Source organism: Cnephaeus nilssonii (assembly GCF_951640355.1).
Source record: "Cnephaeus nilssonii genome assembly, chromosome: 11".
Taxonomy (NCBI): domain Eukaryota; kingdom Metazoa; phylum Chordata; class Mammalia; order Chiroptera; family Vespertilionidae; genus Cnephaeus; species Cnephaeus nilssonii.
In genome coordinates, this window is record NC_137082.1 from 65,560,377 (window position 1) to 65,577,052 (window position 16,676).

General features: G+C 53.7%; 1 protein-coding gene across 1 annotated transcript; it reads right to left on the reverse strand.

The window, feature by feature from the left end:
* Window positions 1-1,023: 1,023 nt before the first annotated feature.
* On the reverse strand, window positions 1,024-12,659 carry TPRA1 (transmembrane protein adipocyte associated 1). The gene is made up of 11 exons (XM_079783777.1): window positions 12,387-12,659; window positions 7,653-7,793; window positions 7,368-7,500; window positions 4,628-4,714; window positions 4,463-4,535; window positions 4,272-4,351; window positions 3,618-3,728; window positions 3,421-3,481; window positions 3,124-3,226; window positions 2,948-3,028; window positions 1,024-1,671 (listed from the first exon to the last, which is right to left on the reverse strand). Exons 2-11 carry the CDS (start codon window positions 7,775-7,777, stop codon window positions 1,428-1,430), a joined length of 1,098 nt encoding a protein of 365 aa, XP_079639903.1. The 5' UTR covers window positions 7,778-7,793; window positions 12,387-12,659; the 3' UTR covers window positions 1,024-1,427.
* Between the last annotated feature and the right edge of the window lie 4,017 nt (window positions 12,660-16,676).

The window sequence follows — 16,676 nt, forward strand, 5'->3', positions numbered from 1 at the left end:
TTTGACTGTAAAAACCCCTGTCTGGCCTCCAACACTTGCAGGCTTCCCTTTCTCACCTAACAGGATTCTTCAAAAGTTGGGAGGCGGAGCTCAGCTCACTGGCTGTGTCTTTGCAGTTGCCACGCCCATGCCGATGTCAGCCCTCGGGGCCCTGGATTCTGGGAGCCTGGCACGTAGGACCCACTGTCACAAGCTGGATTGGAGCTGGTACCCTCAGTGCCCTCCTGAGAAAAAGGGCAGTAGCAGAGGTAGGTGCCAAGTCTGACTCTCAGCACCTCCACTGCCTCGGCTAAGACCTCCTCCCCTCTGACAGTGGGAATTACATAACTGCAACTCCCTCTTTCCTCTGGCTGCCAAAGGACTCAAAACCAAAGTTAGCTGCACCAGCAGCAATATGGACGTGTGGCTCTTCCCTCTTACCTCCATTTTCCCATCCCAGTGTTTTACTCTGACTTCCCCTCGTCACATCCCATCTTACCACGAATGTCATTCCCCAGCATCGTGTCTTCTCAGTACCTACTGGGTGCCAAGCACCATTCCAGAGGCTAAAGATAATACCCTATCATTACTGTTCGATTCCCAAATGCCAGTCATCCCCACTTACTATTTTCTAGTCCTCACAAACATACAGACCTCCTTATCCCTTTTAACAGAGGGTAAGACTGGAGCTGCCGCCGGAGGGAGTGGCTGGCTCAAGTCAAGAGAGCAGTAGTAGAGAAAGGACGGGACCGAAGGGCTTATTCCAACCCCCACACACTTAGCAGAGCGGAAAGACAGCCCACAGAACCCACAACTCTTCTTCCACGTTTGTCCCCTCCACTCAGACAGAGATGGCTTGGCCCAGATTTCTCTCCACCTCCCAGCAGCCAGCAGGGCCTGCGCACTGGCCCGTTTCTTGGTTGAGCCTCCCTGGGCTCAGGATGCAGAGGGATCTGCCGGGATCGCTGAACATCCCAGCCCTTGGGCTCCTGAAAGGAACCAGCCCCAGTACCCCTCCAGAATCTCCACAGCAACACCTTGTGCTCCTTTTCCTTTTTATTAAAAAATAGATCAAGAAAATATACACACTTCAGCCCACCTGCCAGAGTGAGCTTTGAAAAGGCCAAAGTGCTGTAGGGAGGGGTGCCAGCTCTGGGTGCCCAGGCTTTCTCCTTTGGAGAAAAGAGGTGTCCTTGGCCAGCATGAGAGATCATAATCTGGACCACATTGTGGAGCAGGGCAAGGGCAGACGGAAAGCGGGGAGGCGGGTAGCTAGAGCAGAGATGGCTGAGGACAACTGGAGGCCCAGATGGAAGGACAGAGCCTGCATAGCACTGCCACCCACACAAGGTCCTTGGCCTTGTCCTCCAAGGACTCTGCACTGCCTGGCCTCCTCTCCCCTCTGCCATCCACAGGCCCCGGACTCTTTCCAGCCGGGGCAGCTGCAATCAGGCATTGAGAGCCTTCCAGCGCTCACTGTCCGTGCTGTTGATGCTGCCGGTATGGCAGGGCATGGAAGCGATGTCATCCAGGTAGGACACTCCGCTGGCTGAGTCGAACTGTGTGCTGGCAGCACCTGCTGCCTCCGGGCCCTCCCGCCGGGATACAGCATAGGGATGGGGCAGATGCATGTCTGGTTCCTCAGTCTCATCCACTTGGCATTTGTAGGAGAAAAGGATCTTGGGCTCCGAGCTAGTAGGGAGGACAGAGGGGCATGGGGAGCCCCACAGTCTGAGTCCAGAAAGGCCCTCCTTCATTGGGCAATGAGGCCATCAGACCAGGAGGAAATGCACTACGGCTGCCTAACGCCAAACCTGAGGTCCCTATCGCTTGGACCATGGAGTCCAACAGGACTAAAACCCAGCCTCCTCCTGGCTGTGTGCGCTTGGGCAAGAGGTGGTGTGCCTGCTTTCTCACCCCAAATGGGTGCAACAACCCCAACCTCAGAGGCTCTTCGTGTAGGGTGAACAGCCTGAAACAGTACCTGGTCAGCATGCTCAGAAGCATTGGCCATGACCTCCACCCCTGCACTCTGAGCTCACCCAATCCCTCAATCCTCAGGATCACTATTTGAGGGAGAAAAAAACTGCACCCAATTTGCAAACAGGAGCCTGAGGCTAGATCGGAGCTAGGCTGGAATCAATCTAGTCCTTCTCACCCCACCTCTAAAGCCCTCTCCCAGCTTTTCCATTAAGGAGGAAGACTCCCTCAGACCTGGCAGGTGGGGAAGGTTGGATTGGGGGAAAATGCATGAGCTTCCACCACCTCAGAGGCCTGGGGTCCAACCCTCAATCCCACATGTCTTTAGCATCCCATCTCCCAAGCACACCTCCAAGTGTGCACACCCACCCCGTGCTCACCCACACTCTGGACTCCCCCCAACCCTGCTCCTCTGCCTAGTCACCCCCAGCTAGAATAGAAGCTCTGTGGGCATGAGAATCTTTGCATAATTTATTCCCATTTGTATCTCGGGTATAGCAGTGCATGGCGCAGTGAGTGTGTGCTGAGGAATGAATGGACTAATCTATTCTTAAATAAAAAACAGCAAATGCAGAACAATGTGCATAGCTACTGTCTATGTAGTACAGTGAAGTGTACATTTCCATGTATGTGGCATATATATGTATTTGTGTGTGTGCATGTGCACATTTGTGCACATGTCTGTATGTGTGAGTGTGCATGTGTTTGTGTGTTTGTATGTACATGTATGTACATGTACACACACAGAGACACTCGTCTGGCCCTCTCTCCTGTCTTAGCCTACATCCGGAGCAGGGGAGCTCTAGAAGCTGTACCAGGCAGGTACACACGCTCAGGAAGAGGAAGGCGCGGTTCCGCCCGCAGCCACGCGGGGGCGCCTGGAGCCCTCCAACCCCGGGCTATGGGCTGGAAAGCCTGGAGCTCTGTCAAGACCTCCAGCCCACCAGCCCCCACTCCCTCCCTCCTGGGCCCCTGTGGGAGGACTCACCCGAAAAAACCCCGGAGAAAGGCCACGTAGATGAGGGGCGCGAAGAAGCTGAAGTAGAGGAACGTGGTGGCGTCCACACAGCTGAGGGAGGGGGACAAAGGGGACCGGTCAGAGGCTCATTGGGCGGGACCTCCCCAGCCGGGGTCTTCCTGTCCCAGCTCCCCCAGCCTCCATACCAGAGCCCCTCGATGATGTCAGCACAGAGCAGCGCGCTTCCCAGCCCCTGCAGCAGGTTGAGCAACGCCAGGATGCCTGCGTACACATAGAAGCTTCTCCGCGCTGGGGGTGGGAGGAGCGTGAGGTCCTGTCCTCTCCTCCACACTTCCTCCCAGAGTGTTACTGGGACCCCTCGGTCCCCCAAGGAGTCCTCCCTCTCTCCCTCCCTCCCACCCAGGGCTCTCCAGCTCCAGGCCACGGTGGCCCAAACAGACTCTCCCTACCCTCCCACCCAGCAGTGTCCCAGAGCAGCTCACAAGGCAGGGAGATGCGGTCCTTCAGAGGGGTCTTGGGAAGCACGACCACCAGAGAGTACACCTAGAGACAGAAGCGGGGCTGAGAAGGGTGCTGGGGAGCCCCAGGCCCAGAACTAGGCCAGGTGCCACGGTGTCAGGCTCCGGCTAACTCGGCCACTCCCAGCGGGTCTAGGCCCAGGGTCCACCCTCTGCCTCACCAGGAAGAAGAAGCAGGAGCTGACCAGCCAGAAGTGGCGGCCCCCGTGCCCATAGATGTTGAAGTCCTCAGCTGAGAGGTGGGCATCCGGGTACAGGATCTCCAGGGTCCCCTGCAGGGATAGGCAGGGGAGGCTCTCACAGGATTCTGCCGCTTGGAAAGTCCCCTCCCTGGGGCCTTCCACCACAGAAGCTATCCACCACACCAAGCCCAGCCCCAGCCTGGTCCCCAGGGGTTCCTGCTCCAGCTTCCTCTCTGGTCACATCCTTCCCATCCAGCTACAGCACCCAGAACAGGCCCAGTTGGGGCAGGGGACAGAGCTGGGCAAAGGGCAGTGTCTGACCCAAACTAAGAATGTGGTCTGCAGACCTACATTCTCCTACCTGGGCTGCTTGTTAAAACCGCAGGTGATGGGCATCCTCCCCTCCCCCACCCCGATCTATAAGAAGGAAATCTGGGAGGAGCCCCCAGAACCTGCCTGGTTAACAAGCACACCAGGTGACTCCTTAGATGCACTAAATTTTGAGAACACTGCACCCGATAAACATTCAAACCCAGATCCAGGACCAGGAGGCAGTGGATGCCTGGCCTTTGCTGACTACAAGCCTCCTCCAGGGAGCCCCAGGGCTGCCCTGCCCCACCCACCCCCTCTTACCTGGGTGACAGAGTAGGCCAGGGACAGCACGGTGGTGATGGCCAGCACACGCTTGATGCTTGACTTGCTCTCCAGGTGACCTGGAAAAAATGTGCTGGTCAGTCAGCAGGAGCCAGCCCAGGTGACCATGGTGGGGTTGGCCCCCAGCCAGGGAGGGGCAGGGAGAGCGTTAGCCCCAGCAGCAGACGCACCAAAGGCCAGGCCCAGGATAACCACACTCAGCTCGATGGCCAACAGGAAGAAGCGGGTAATCTCCCACAGGATCTGGACACAGAGTGGGCAGAGTGTCAGCCTGGGGCCCAGTCACCCCTCTCCCCAGTGCCCAGCACCCCCCTTGCCAGCAGGCCCAGCCACACCTTATCAGCGACAGTTGCAGCATCCGAGGTGCTGACCGTCATGCTGACCACGGCCCGGGCAATGCCCACTAGCGCCACCACGAACACCTGGTGGGTGAGAAGGGGGTGTGGTTCAGGGAATCTCAAGGACAGCAAACCCACCCCCCACATCTGCAGTAGTTCTGATTCCTCCAGAATGGAAGGGTTCCAAACTAAACAGCAGGAGATGGGGAGACCACCCTCCACTTGCCTGGTCCTCCCCTCTTGGGCCTCAGTGTCCCAACTACACTGACAGCTGCAGAATGGTTAGTAGGGTGACATGATAGAGCCACACTGCCTAGGTTCAAAACCCAGCTCCACTGCTTCCTGCCTCTGTGACCTCAGGCAAGTAACTGCTCCTCCACGCCTCAGTTTCCTCATCTATGAAATAGAAGTAATAATAGCACCTACTGCATCTGAGCACTGGAGGGATCAAATCTATAATAATAGAAGTGTAATATGCTAATTAGACCAGATGTCCTTCTGGACAACCTTCCGGACAAAGCTGGGGCTGCAAGGGAAGCTCGGGTCCCAGGTGTCTGCTGGCAGCCGGAGGGAAGCCCAGGTCCCGGGTGCCAGAGGGAAGCCGGTGCCCCGGCAGCTCTTGCACGAATTTCGTGCATCGGGCCTCTCGTGGGTAAATAAATGTAGACGTGTGCCTGGTACTCAGGAAGGGCTGGGTCCACACCTGCCCTTAGACTTGTCATAGTAATGGTTTTAATTCTGAGACCTGGGGGCTGAGAAAGGAGGCCACGGAGGAGAGGCATCACAGGCCCCAGGGAAGGTGCCATAGGAGTAGGTTTTGCAGAAGTGATTGTGCTCAGCATCTGTAGCTGTTGTCACCCTAGTATCCACCCTCTTCCTCTGGCAACAGCTTCATTCCTCTCCACCCTCCTCCTTCACATGGTTTGGGGGGAGGGACTGACCCCACCACTCCTGACTTCAGGGACTGGCCTGTGGCCTAGGGCTGGCCATTCTAGAATGCCATTCCACGGGTTTGGGAATGGGGCGGTACCCAACGGGAGCTGAGTGAAAGTCACAGCCAGGACAACAGGTGCAATCACTGGGAAAGGAAGCTGAGGGGATGCAAACCCAGAGCTGCTGGGACTGCCTGGCTGCATGAGGGTGGAGACTGCTAGAGACAGGGCCATCAGAAAGACACCAAGCTAAGAAGGAGATAGAGACAGCGCCGGAGCATCACGGCGCCTCTGAATCCAGCCGTGCCCGAAGCCCCGGGACTTGTCCGTTTCTCAGGCTGGCTTCTGTGGGTTTTCCTTTTCTGACACATACAAACAAAAGAGCCCACATTCATGCATACTCTGTCCTTTGTGCCATGAAAGCCACGTCTAAGCCTTGGGGAGGCCTACACCACTCAGAAGAGCAGGCTGCAGACGCAACCAACGCCATGTGCCTACGGTATGCCACGCCCTCACTGGGCAGGAGCTGTGGACGCTGTCATTTGGTGCTCACAGGAGTGCCACAAGCTAAATCAAATCTGACACACATCACATAAGAGGGCACTGAGGCACAGAGAGGTCAAGCCACTGGCCCAAGGACATCCTGCACAGCCGGGGTTTGGAGGTGGTCTGCCTAAGTGCACTCTAACCACTGCCCCCTCTCCAGGACGAAGTCCCCAGGAGGAAGAGGGTGGGGCCAGTGTGACTCCCCTGGCCTTGCCTCATGTTCCTGGGCATTGGCCCTGGGTTTCTTTTCCTGCCCACTCCCCCAGAAAGAGCATCTGCCTGACTTATAGTGGATGACTGATATCTGTTGAATAAATACATAAATAAGTAAATGGTCAGAGAGGCTGTGGGAGAGGGCAAAGAAGAAAGCAGGCCTTGATCACCATCCCTATTCAACACCACCTCACAGGCTGGGGGGTCTATTCAGCAGGTCTACCAACAGCCTCCCGGCCTCTCTGCCTGCCCACTACCCATTCTTCTGACTGGGAAGTTCTGACCCCGGCCACAAAGGGGAGACCAGGGAGCCACTCAGCTCTCAGGTAGTGAGAGCTAAGAGGCACAGAAAGGGAGGACTCCAGTCAGTCAGGCGTGAGTCCCGAAGAAAGGGAGCTGGACAGCCCACATGTGAGACTCACACCTGGGACTGCCTTGTCAGCCATAGCCCTGCTGCCTCTCCCCAGGCAAGACCACTGAGTAAGGAGAATGCAGGCTCTCCCAACAGGCAGGAAATCTGCTACAAAGAGGTCTCAGATGGACGGATGGACAGAAAGATGGATGGAGGCTCAGTGGGTAACTTTTCCCCACTCAGCATCCATTCGTCTTCCCTTTAGTAATGGCTCCCCAATTGTCTTCCAGGGACTATCATCCTCTTCTGGTCGGGCTGAGCTGACCCCACCCTCCCAGCTCCAAAGTATCCCTTTCCGCATAGTCACAGTAATTGGCTCAGGGCTGCACACAGAATCAAAGTGGGCCAATCAGTACAGGTCTATACTGGAGGTACTCTGCTACAGTTAGCAGGGAGGCAGGATACGAGCTCTAAGCTGCTCTTGGCTATCTTTGACACCATAAGGGGAGAACTCATCTGAGAGAAGGCCAGAGGAGAGCAGAGATGCAGAGAGACAGTCCTGATGACATTACTTAATCCCCTGGATCCAGCCATACCTGAAGCTGATTTTCCATTTCAGAGGTAGTTAATAATTCCCTTTTTTGCTTAAGCCAGTTGCAGTTTGGTTTTCTGTCACCAATTGGAGTGAACTCACCAGGATATAGAAGGTGATAAAAATGGGGCTGGAGGTGATGCAGATCTTGGCCCGAGCAAATGGAAGCTTCCAGAGTAGGAAAATGAAGAAGAGCACATTGGGGATGAGCAGCAAGAGGTCCCAGTACCGGACCCTAGCAAACAGGTACAAAAACCAGCTCACTGGTGAGGTTGTGTCTGCATCCCACCCCTCACCGCCCCCCCCCACTCTCTCTCACACACACACACACCAGGAAAACCCGCTCACACACAGCCAGCCAGACAGACAAGGCTGTGACTGCCTTACCTAGAGGTGCCAATGTCCTCGTACAGCAGCAGCAGGCAGCGATGCGGCACACTGATGTTGGGAGCCAGGGGCGGGGCCAGCACTGTGCTCCCGTTGGCCCAAACCCCCTCCTGCGAGGTTTCCATCTTGCCAGCACCCAGCCTTGGGGGAGGGAGAGCCACGAGGTTAGCAGCGCAGAGGCCGTGCAGCCCTGGGCCTCTGGTCTCAGGCTCCCAGTGGAGTACAAGAGGGGCTGCCCACAGCGAGCCTGCTGCCCGCTCCCCATCTCACCAGGCAGGAGGTGAGGCGTGGTGCTCCTGCACATGCCCCAACCCAACCCCACACGCGGGCCCGGTCCCTTGTCTCAGGCTCTGTCTGTCTCATGGCCCCCGAACAATAAAAGCTCCCTCAGTGACTGAGCCTGCCGCTCTGCCAGGCAAAGCAATGCAAGCTATTTGGCATCACTTTTGTTGGTCCCTCCAAACCTGGGGGAGACAGAGTTCATGCCCAGCCTGCCTCTTACTTCCTTGTCTTCTCTGTGCCTCAGTTTCCCCTGACCCAGGAATGGGAGTAACAAGTGTCCATCCAGTGAGGTTGCAGTGAGGACTAGATAAGTGACGCCAGGTGCCTCCAGCAGCCAACACACATGAAGTCCTCAGCAGCTGAGCTTCGGCTCCAACCTTCCACACCCAGGCAGAACCCACTTGGAGGCCGAGTGCGGTCACAGCCGCCAAGTGCCTGACTGGGGTATCGTACACACTCAAGTGGCCCTCAAGCCCTTGTCTCCCTTTGCTGCCACCCTAGAAAGACAGACACAACTAGAGGGTACACTGCACAGTCACCTAGAAGAAGCACAGAGGTCTCTAAGTGGAGAGGGTGAGAGAAGAGGAGGCGCTGTGGAGGGAGTTAGAGAGAGCTGCTGAGGAAGTGTGGAAGTGTGAAGGGTGGGGGGCAGTCAAGCGCCCACATGATGCCCTAACCGGTTTGGCTCAGTGGATAGAGTATCGGCCTGCGCACTCAAGGGTCCCAGATTCGATTCCGGTCAAGGGCATGTACCTTGGTTGCGGGCACATCTCCAGTAGGGGGTGTGCAGGAGGCAGCTGATCGATGATGTTTCTCTCTCATCGATGTTTCTCTCTCATCGATGTTTCTAACTCTCTCTCCCTTTCCCTTCTTCTCTGTAAAAAAAAATCAATAAAATATATTTTTTTAAAAAGCGCCCACATGATGATTTGAGAATGAGAGGTTAGAGTCCAGCCTGAAGAGAGGAGACCTGGTGGTTTAGGGTCCTGGAGCCACCGTGGACAACCGAGGCAGGCTTGCAGGTCACAGGACTCAGGGAGAGTATCAGTAGAGCTGGCCTGCATCGACAGTGGCAGGGGCTTCCACAGGGAGCTCGGGCGGGCTCAGGGCAGGTGAGCCAGGTGTGGCCTGCTCACCAGGATGTAACAGATGCCAGCGTTTAAAATGATGACTTGGACAGAATTATGCCCATGTCTCCACTTGGGGGTATGTTTACAATAGCCCTGGGCTGCGGGCAGCCCAAATGAGAATGCATGTGAGAACAGCAGTGCTCACATAAACAGGGGAATACTGCACAGAAATAAAAAGAATGGGTTCCGGCTACAGGCAGCAACACAGAAGGGCCTCGCAGATAAGAATCGTGAGAAAGCCACACACGGGAGCAGAGCAGACGTGCGGTTTAACCCCATGGAGAGACTGAATAAGGGTCACCTTTGTGGAGGACGGAGGGTAGAGGGGTGGAGGGAGGCACACCTTCTAGATACTTGATCTGGGTGGTGGGTACCCAGGTGTGCTCACTGTGTCACAATTCACTGAGCCATGGACCTCTGCTTTGGCACTGACACTATTCCTGAACAACAGCAGGCCAAGACAGGGCCAGAGGGAATGCAGGGGCGTGCTCACTGTTTCTCACAGCCCTGAAACGAGTGCTGCCTCCGGCTTAAAGAGAGAGAAGACTCCCAAGGGCGGGGCAAGACCTGGGGCTCAGGGCCCTCCATCCCTCTCACCAACAGGCCACTGAATAGCTCTGGGATCACATGACCACCTGCAACTTAAGGACATACCAACAGTGAGGAATACTAAAGAGAACATATGCCTGACACATAGTGGGTCCAAAAACAGAAGTTGGTTCCTTCCTGTTCTCTACTAATGAGAGGGGCAACCAAAGAAGTCCACCCCGTCCTTCATTCATGCATTCTTCCACCCACCCATGGCAGGCAGTGCCAAGCACCTACTGTGAGCCAGGCAGGAGGCCAGGTGCTGGGATACACCTGCCCCCACAGGGCCTTCGTTCTAGGAGGGGAGGCCTAGAGCCAGTGCAAACGCCCATATTTTAAAAGCAAACTTCTAGAGATAAGTGCTGAGACAATAAGAGCGCAGAGGAGTGGTACAGAACAGCGGTCGCCAACCGGTGGTCCGCGGACCAGATGGTCCGTGAGGTCCGAAAGGTTGGCGACTGCTGGCAGAGTACAGGAAACAGTCGAGACTGCTGCAGTCCCCAACATGCATCCTTTCCTGGAGAACTAGAGCCCCTGGATTTTAGCTTGCACATGCCCCCTCCCCCAGAATAATAGCCACTCTCCCAGGTCCCCTGCCCCTGGCTGTGGCCATGTGAACAAGTTGTATCCAACAGGACATGAGGAGGGAGGTTTGCCAATTTCAGGTTGTGCCCTTCTCTGTTCCCATTGGCTGGAATGTGAATGTGGTGGTAGGAACAAGAGCAGAGCCATTTTAGATCACAAGACAGAAGCCACATATATTGAGGATAACAGAGTAATAAGAAAGGTGTCTGGCCCTGGCCAGTGGGGCATCGTCCCATGCACCCAAAGGTTGCCGGTTCCATTCCCAGTCAGGGCGCATGCCCCGATTACAGGCTCAATCCCCACTAAAGGGCGTGCAGGAGGCAGCCAATCAATATTTTGCTCTCACATTGATGTTTATCTCTCTCTCCCTCTCCCTTACTCTCTCTCTAAAAATCAATTTTAAAAATCTCAGAAAGAAAGAAAGAAAGAAAGAAAGAAAGAAAGAAAGAAAGAAAGAAAGAAAGGTTTCTGGATCCCAGACATGGTAGGGCTCCATTCATGTCCTGAACAGGCTGCATGAAGACTATCATGCAACAGACAGGAATAATCCATCTTGTTATCTTGGCCTTTGTTTGAACGGCTAAGCCTGAATCCCAGGGAACATAAAGGGGTGCTGCCTCAAATTGGGCCGTTATACAAGGTAAATATGAGCCGAGATCCAAATAACTGAGAAGGAGCGTCCTCTAAACAATCTGGACAAAGAGCAACCAGGGAGAGGACAACAATGCAAAGGCCCCGAGACAGAAACAGGCTTGGCCTGTTCAAAGGGTAAAAAACAGGCCGGTGTGGTTGGACATGAGCTCAGAAAGGTTGGTGGGGCCAGGTCAGACGGGCCACCTGACCACAGCAATGTGATTTTATTCTGAGCGCATCAAGAAGGGTGTTCCGAAAGCAGGTGACAGGGTCCCATTTTCCTGAGGAAAGGCTGCTCAGCTGCCATGGACAATGGACTGAACGGCGGAGAGAGTAGAGGCAGGGAGACTCAGGAGGTACTGCACCAATCAGGACACAAGAGGACAGTGGCTTAAACAGTGGTAGTAGTGGGGTGGGGTGGAGGGATGTGGGATACCTTAGGGAGGTCAGACCCCAAGACTTGCTGGCAGACACCAAGACAACAGCCCCCTTCTCTGTACCTGTATGTGACTGCTGAGGTATCGCTGGGGGCATGCTGCACCCACATGAGGACCAGGCCACCATGCTGAGCACAGGGAGTTTACAACTAGGAGGGGGTACGCTGTCTCCCTCAAGAGTTCTGGAGACCTGAGATAATGTTCCAGTGACTGTGAGACAGGAGAGAGATTCCATGGCCCCTTCCGGCTCACCCCCCCCCCCCCCCACTCCCTGCGGAGCGAACTTCTGGTCTTCGCTCCCCAGGACCAGAGAAACTGAGACAGTTTCTCCCACCTGGGCAGGCGTCTCTTGACGTCATTAACATTCCAGAAGCTATCGTCCCACCCGGTGCTTGGGCCTCCACGTCCCTCCCTCCGTCTTTGGCCAGGCTACAGGGCAAGATGCCCGCGAGGCTCAGGTCATGCCGTGCTGGACCTGCTGTGAGCTCCTGGACAGTGCCTCTCCTCTCGGCCGCGGCTTCCTCCTCCCTCATCTGTGCAGTGGGACTGACCAAACCTCTCCCAGAGCTACCAGAAGGGAAACCTGGGGAAGTCAGAAAGCCCTGAGGAGAAAGGCTGGCGACACTTCTTCACAGTTGCCGTAATGCCCTTCAGTGCTTCCAACCCCTAGCAGGCTGTTTGCTGCACTTTTAAACCCCCTTATCCTTCAGCCGTGGTGGACACTGTCCTAGAGAGGCCCCTCCAAGTGAGCTGCCAGCAGCCCAACGGGGAGCCCCCAGAAGGAAGAGAAACCCTGGGCCCCCTTGAAACTTCCCCAACGGTGTATTCTCTGAGGCTGTGCGAGAAGTGGTGACACCCCGAAGAAAGGAGCGGGGCAGGTGGGCCCCGGCCCAGCTGTGGGGATGGGAGTCCACATCAGCTCTGGGCTCCCTTACAGCTGCCGCGGGGAGATCCCAAATGCACCCAGGCTCCAGGGCTACCCGCCGGGGAGGCGGAGGGCCGGGGACCTCTCTGGAGTGGAGGTGCCAGCCCAACCGTAGGGCTTCCAGCCAATGACAGGAGTCGAGGGTCCCTTTTACCTGGGGCTCCGGGCCGCGATCACGCCCCGCCGCCGCGGTCGCCCATCCGCAGCCGCTGGTGCGCGGACCCGGCACAGACCGCGGGACTCCGGCCTCCAGCACCTGGGGCAGGCGGCCGGCTCCACGGAAATGACAGGTCAGAGGGGAAGGCGAGAGGCGGTCAGCGAGCCGGGCCCACCGGCTCCCAGGACTCCATAAGGCTCCTCCTCGCAGCGGCGACCCGGAAGGAAGGCACGTCCTTTTAGTTCAGCCAAAACTGCAAAAACAGCCACAGTCCTTCCTCGGAGCGTTCGGACCCGCCCCAGCCCCCAATAGCCTATAGGAATGGTGCTACGCAGCAGAAAGAGCCAATCAGATGACAAGTGGGCGGGGCCCTCTGACCTCAAGGCAGAGCCCTGGCGGGGACCGGAAGCCGCCGCGGGGCTGAGCCGCGGGCGTGTTTCCCTGCACCTGAATGACGCGTTTCCACTGGCGTGCCACGCTGCCAGGACAGCCTCCATCAAATCGCACTGGCATTATTGAGCATCGTCCAGGTTACAGGCACTAATTTCCACAACAACCCTGCAGGGAGGTTATTACTAGTCGCATTTGAGGCTTAGAGACGTTAAATAACTTGTTCAAAGCCACACAACTAGGAAATGACAAAGCTTAGACGCTCTGCTTTGAACTGCCTCTGCTCGCATTTCTAGCTTCAACAATTCTTCAGGTAACTTCCTCAATGAAGCCTTCCCTGTCCATGCCTTCCTGACATCTGTGCTGTGTTCTCTCCTGGCTCTTCTCACGCTGGCCCCTCACAGCCTGCCCCCTCTGCTGAGTCCTCATCTCCCACCAGCCCCCCTCCTCATTCAGCTGTTCAAGCCACAATGGTATCTGTTTCTCTTCCTTGACTAGACCAAGCTTGTTCCTGCCTGCGGGTCCCTGCATCTGTCCACTGCCTGGCTGGCTCTTTGTCACATACCCTCCTTAACATTCTAGTTAAAGTAGCTGTCCAGTCTTTGTCACATAATGCCTTTTTTTTTTCTTTCTGAGCACCATCTCATTAACATTATATTAATTTGCTTCCTAGTTAGTCATCAGCCTTCTTCCCTCACCAGAATGTCAGTGTCATGAGGACAGAACTGTGCTTGTCACATTCCCTGCAACGTCCTGAGGCTGACTAAGTGCCTGATGCAAATTGTAGATATCCACTTATCACAGTAAACCCAAGATACACATCCCTTGATAACAAAGTTGCTTCACAGTTGGGCTGGAATTGGACCGTGTTCTTCGCCTAGCTCCTGTTCTAAAAGGAAGGAAGAGTTAGGATGTCACCACCTGCGACCATTTGGCATTTGGCTTATCTGGGACTGTCCCACCCTGGCCTTAGGTCAGCATGCATAGTTTCTGTATCAGCCAGCAGAAGTGCTGCTCCAAGCCTATGCCTGCATTCATGAATGAGCTGTGAGGAGCCAAGGTCAACAACTAGAGTTTCTGCCAGGAAGTTACATGCATCACCCCAACTCACATTGGTAAAAGCAAGTCCTAGGCCACTTCTACTAGTAACCTCAAGGAGGCAGGAAACTTATCTCCTACCATGTGCCAGAGAAGGACAAATGGAGTATCTGTGACCAGACTACCCTCCATCTTTACTTTTATACTTTTTGAGACAGTACAGAATTCCTGGGAGGAAAAGAGTTTATTACTATCATAATGCCCTCGTGTAGGTTTCTGGTGGATCTTATTTGTAGAACTCGGGGTTTCTATTTCACTCCCCTCGGTTCATCCCAGACAGTGGCTTCTTCACTGCAGTATTCCTACACACAGGGCAGAATGAAGCATTAGCAAATTTCAATAAATAATAGTTTAATAAACAAAGATCTGACTCCCAAGTTTTGTTCCTGACCCTACACCAGACTCTGGGGTGGGCATCTTCTCTAGGCCATGGCTGACAAGGAATCCTTCTACAGAACTGGCTCGCTGGTAGCAATGGGGGTCCCAAAATAATAAAGACAAGATGGTAGTCCTGCCGGTGTTGCTCAGTGGTTGAGCGTCGACCTATGAACCTGGAGGTCACGGTTCGATTCCTGGTCAGGGCACATGCCAGGGTTGTGGGCTAGATCCCCAGTGTGGGCCGTGCAAGAAATAGCTGATCAATGATTCTCTCACATCATTGATGTTTCTCTCTCTCTCTCCCTTCCTCTCTGAAATCAATAGAAATATATATATTTTTAAGAAGACAAGATGGTAGTGCTCAGCTGTTAGGAGCATTGAGTGCTATCGTCATATACGATTGAGGTCAAAGTAGTAGCCAGAAGGCTGAAGAGATCACTGGGATAATCAGCAGAATACCCAATCTGATTCCTTGTTTTGAGTGGTGAGAGATTTCATAGAAGTGAAAGTGAAAGTCCCTGAAACTGCTCCTCACTCACCCACATCAGCCAAGATAATAAATAAAAAACAATGTCCCATACCAGGGAAAATGGCAAAGATTAGTGCCACCTTTGAAGACCTAAAACATGTGGAAAGGGTTGGGGTCTATCACATCCCTACTTAATTCATCAGTCTGGCCTTGGAAAAATACAGAGATTGATGTAGATTGCTGCAAACAACGAAGTACTAGTAGTAGCCTAAATTGCAGCTGCTGAGCTAGTGTCAGGGCTAGGACAGATCGATATGGCCACAGATGGGTAGCCTTTGATCTAACCATCCCTATCAGGATCTGTTTGCATTCACAGGTAGGGACAGCAGTTTACTTATGGTCTTGCCCCAGGCCTATGGTCACTCTCCCACATTGTCATAATATAGTCTGAAGAGCCCAGGCCATCTAGACATTTTGTAGAATATGGCTTTGATTTATTATACCAATGATATCCTGCTGATCTGGCAGGATGAAAAAGTATATGGAGACCTTAATGAGGCATTTTTGCTCCCAAGGGTGTGTTTCTGTGAAGCTTACAGGGATCTCGTGGTCTGGGGCATATCAGAACATCGCTTCCAAAGTAAAGGACAAATGATTGCATCTTGTCCCCCCCATCACAGGAAAGGAAGTACAATACCAGAACCCACTCTTTAGGTCCTGGAGGTAGTATATTCCATACGTGGGAATGCTGCTCTGCCCCATAAATCTGTGTGTGGCATAAAAGGCTTCCCGCTTGGAGTGAGGTTCACAGGAGGAAAGGGCTGTACCACAGGCCACAGGACTCACAGACACTATGATATTAGAGGCACATGTGGTGGAAAAAGATGCTGTGTAAACTTTATTGCAAGCCCCAGTGGGTGTCAATTAACTGACTGAGAACTGCAAGGCAAACAAAAGTTTTATTTGGGTGTGCTAGGTGTTTTAGGAATTGCAAATCCGGAGACACAGATTTGTGTAGAAATCCAACTTCGTTCCTGGGGGAAAGAAAGGAACAGAGTTTATAAGGACACCAAAAGGGGGCTCCCAAAGGAGTTACACAATTCGCTTTGAAAGAGCTGTGACTGGTGCTGGCAAGCAGAATTATACTATGCTAACTCAATTAATTACTTATATCTATTGCTAGGTTAAAGGTTTATTTTTAAGGGAGTTCAGTGGTGCAGAGCCAGTTCCAGGAACTATATCAGGAAGTAGCTATTCGGCTTAACCCAGATCAACAGTTCAGTTTCATATGGAGAGGATGTGTTAGCTCGGCTTCCTGGAGGCCTTCTGGCTCCATGGAAGAGGGAGAGAGAGATAGAAACATCGATGAGAGAAAAACATCTATGGGCTGCTTCCTGCATACCCCCTACTGGGGATCGAGCCCACAACCCAGGCATTGACTGGCGACCTCTCAGTGCATGGTTCGATGCTCAACCACTAAGCCACACCAGCCGGGCCCAGCTCCATTTTAGATTGCTCTCTTGACAATACCAACTTCATGTTGCTGTTTTCCTTTCACGTTTCCTCCTTTTGATCAAGATCTTTCCTTAGAAAGCATCAATGATCAACCATCAGGATATATCATTGGTCATTGAAAAAGCAACATTGCTCCCTTGTCTCCAGGAAGGCTCATTTCTAATATGTCATGTTCATGCAGGGGAAAAGTAATCTCCTGAGTATACAGAAAGAGAGCTTATGGACACATTTGAGCGATAGGAGGTTTGTCAGAAGCAGAGCTAAGTCACATATTCCTCAGATCAATAGTTCCTTTGTAGAGGTGGACTCAGATTTATCCATTGTAACATCTCTCTAGGTGATGGGCGCTACCATTATTCTGGTAGTGGTTGTTAGTCATTGTTGGATGTACCTGGTGAGACACCTAGTTAAGGTAAGTGAACAACATAATTATAAAA

Bases quoted from the DNA above. Each gene is read 5' to 3' on its own strand.
- TPRA1 (XM_079783777.1), bottom strand. From the start codon at position 7,777: ATGGAAACCTCGCAGGAGGGGGTTTGGGCCAACGGGAGCACAGTGCTG. The intron at 7,501-7,652 runs GTAAGGCAGTCA...CCTGTTTGCTAG, and splicing joins GAGGACATTGGCACCTCTAG to GGTCCGGTACTGGGACCTCT. The intron at 3,029-3,123 runs GTATGGAGGCTG...CCCCTCCCTCAG, and splicing joins GACATCATCGAGGGGCTCTG to CTGTGTGGACGCCACCACGT.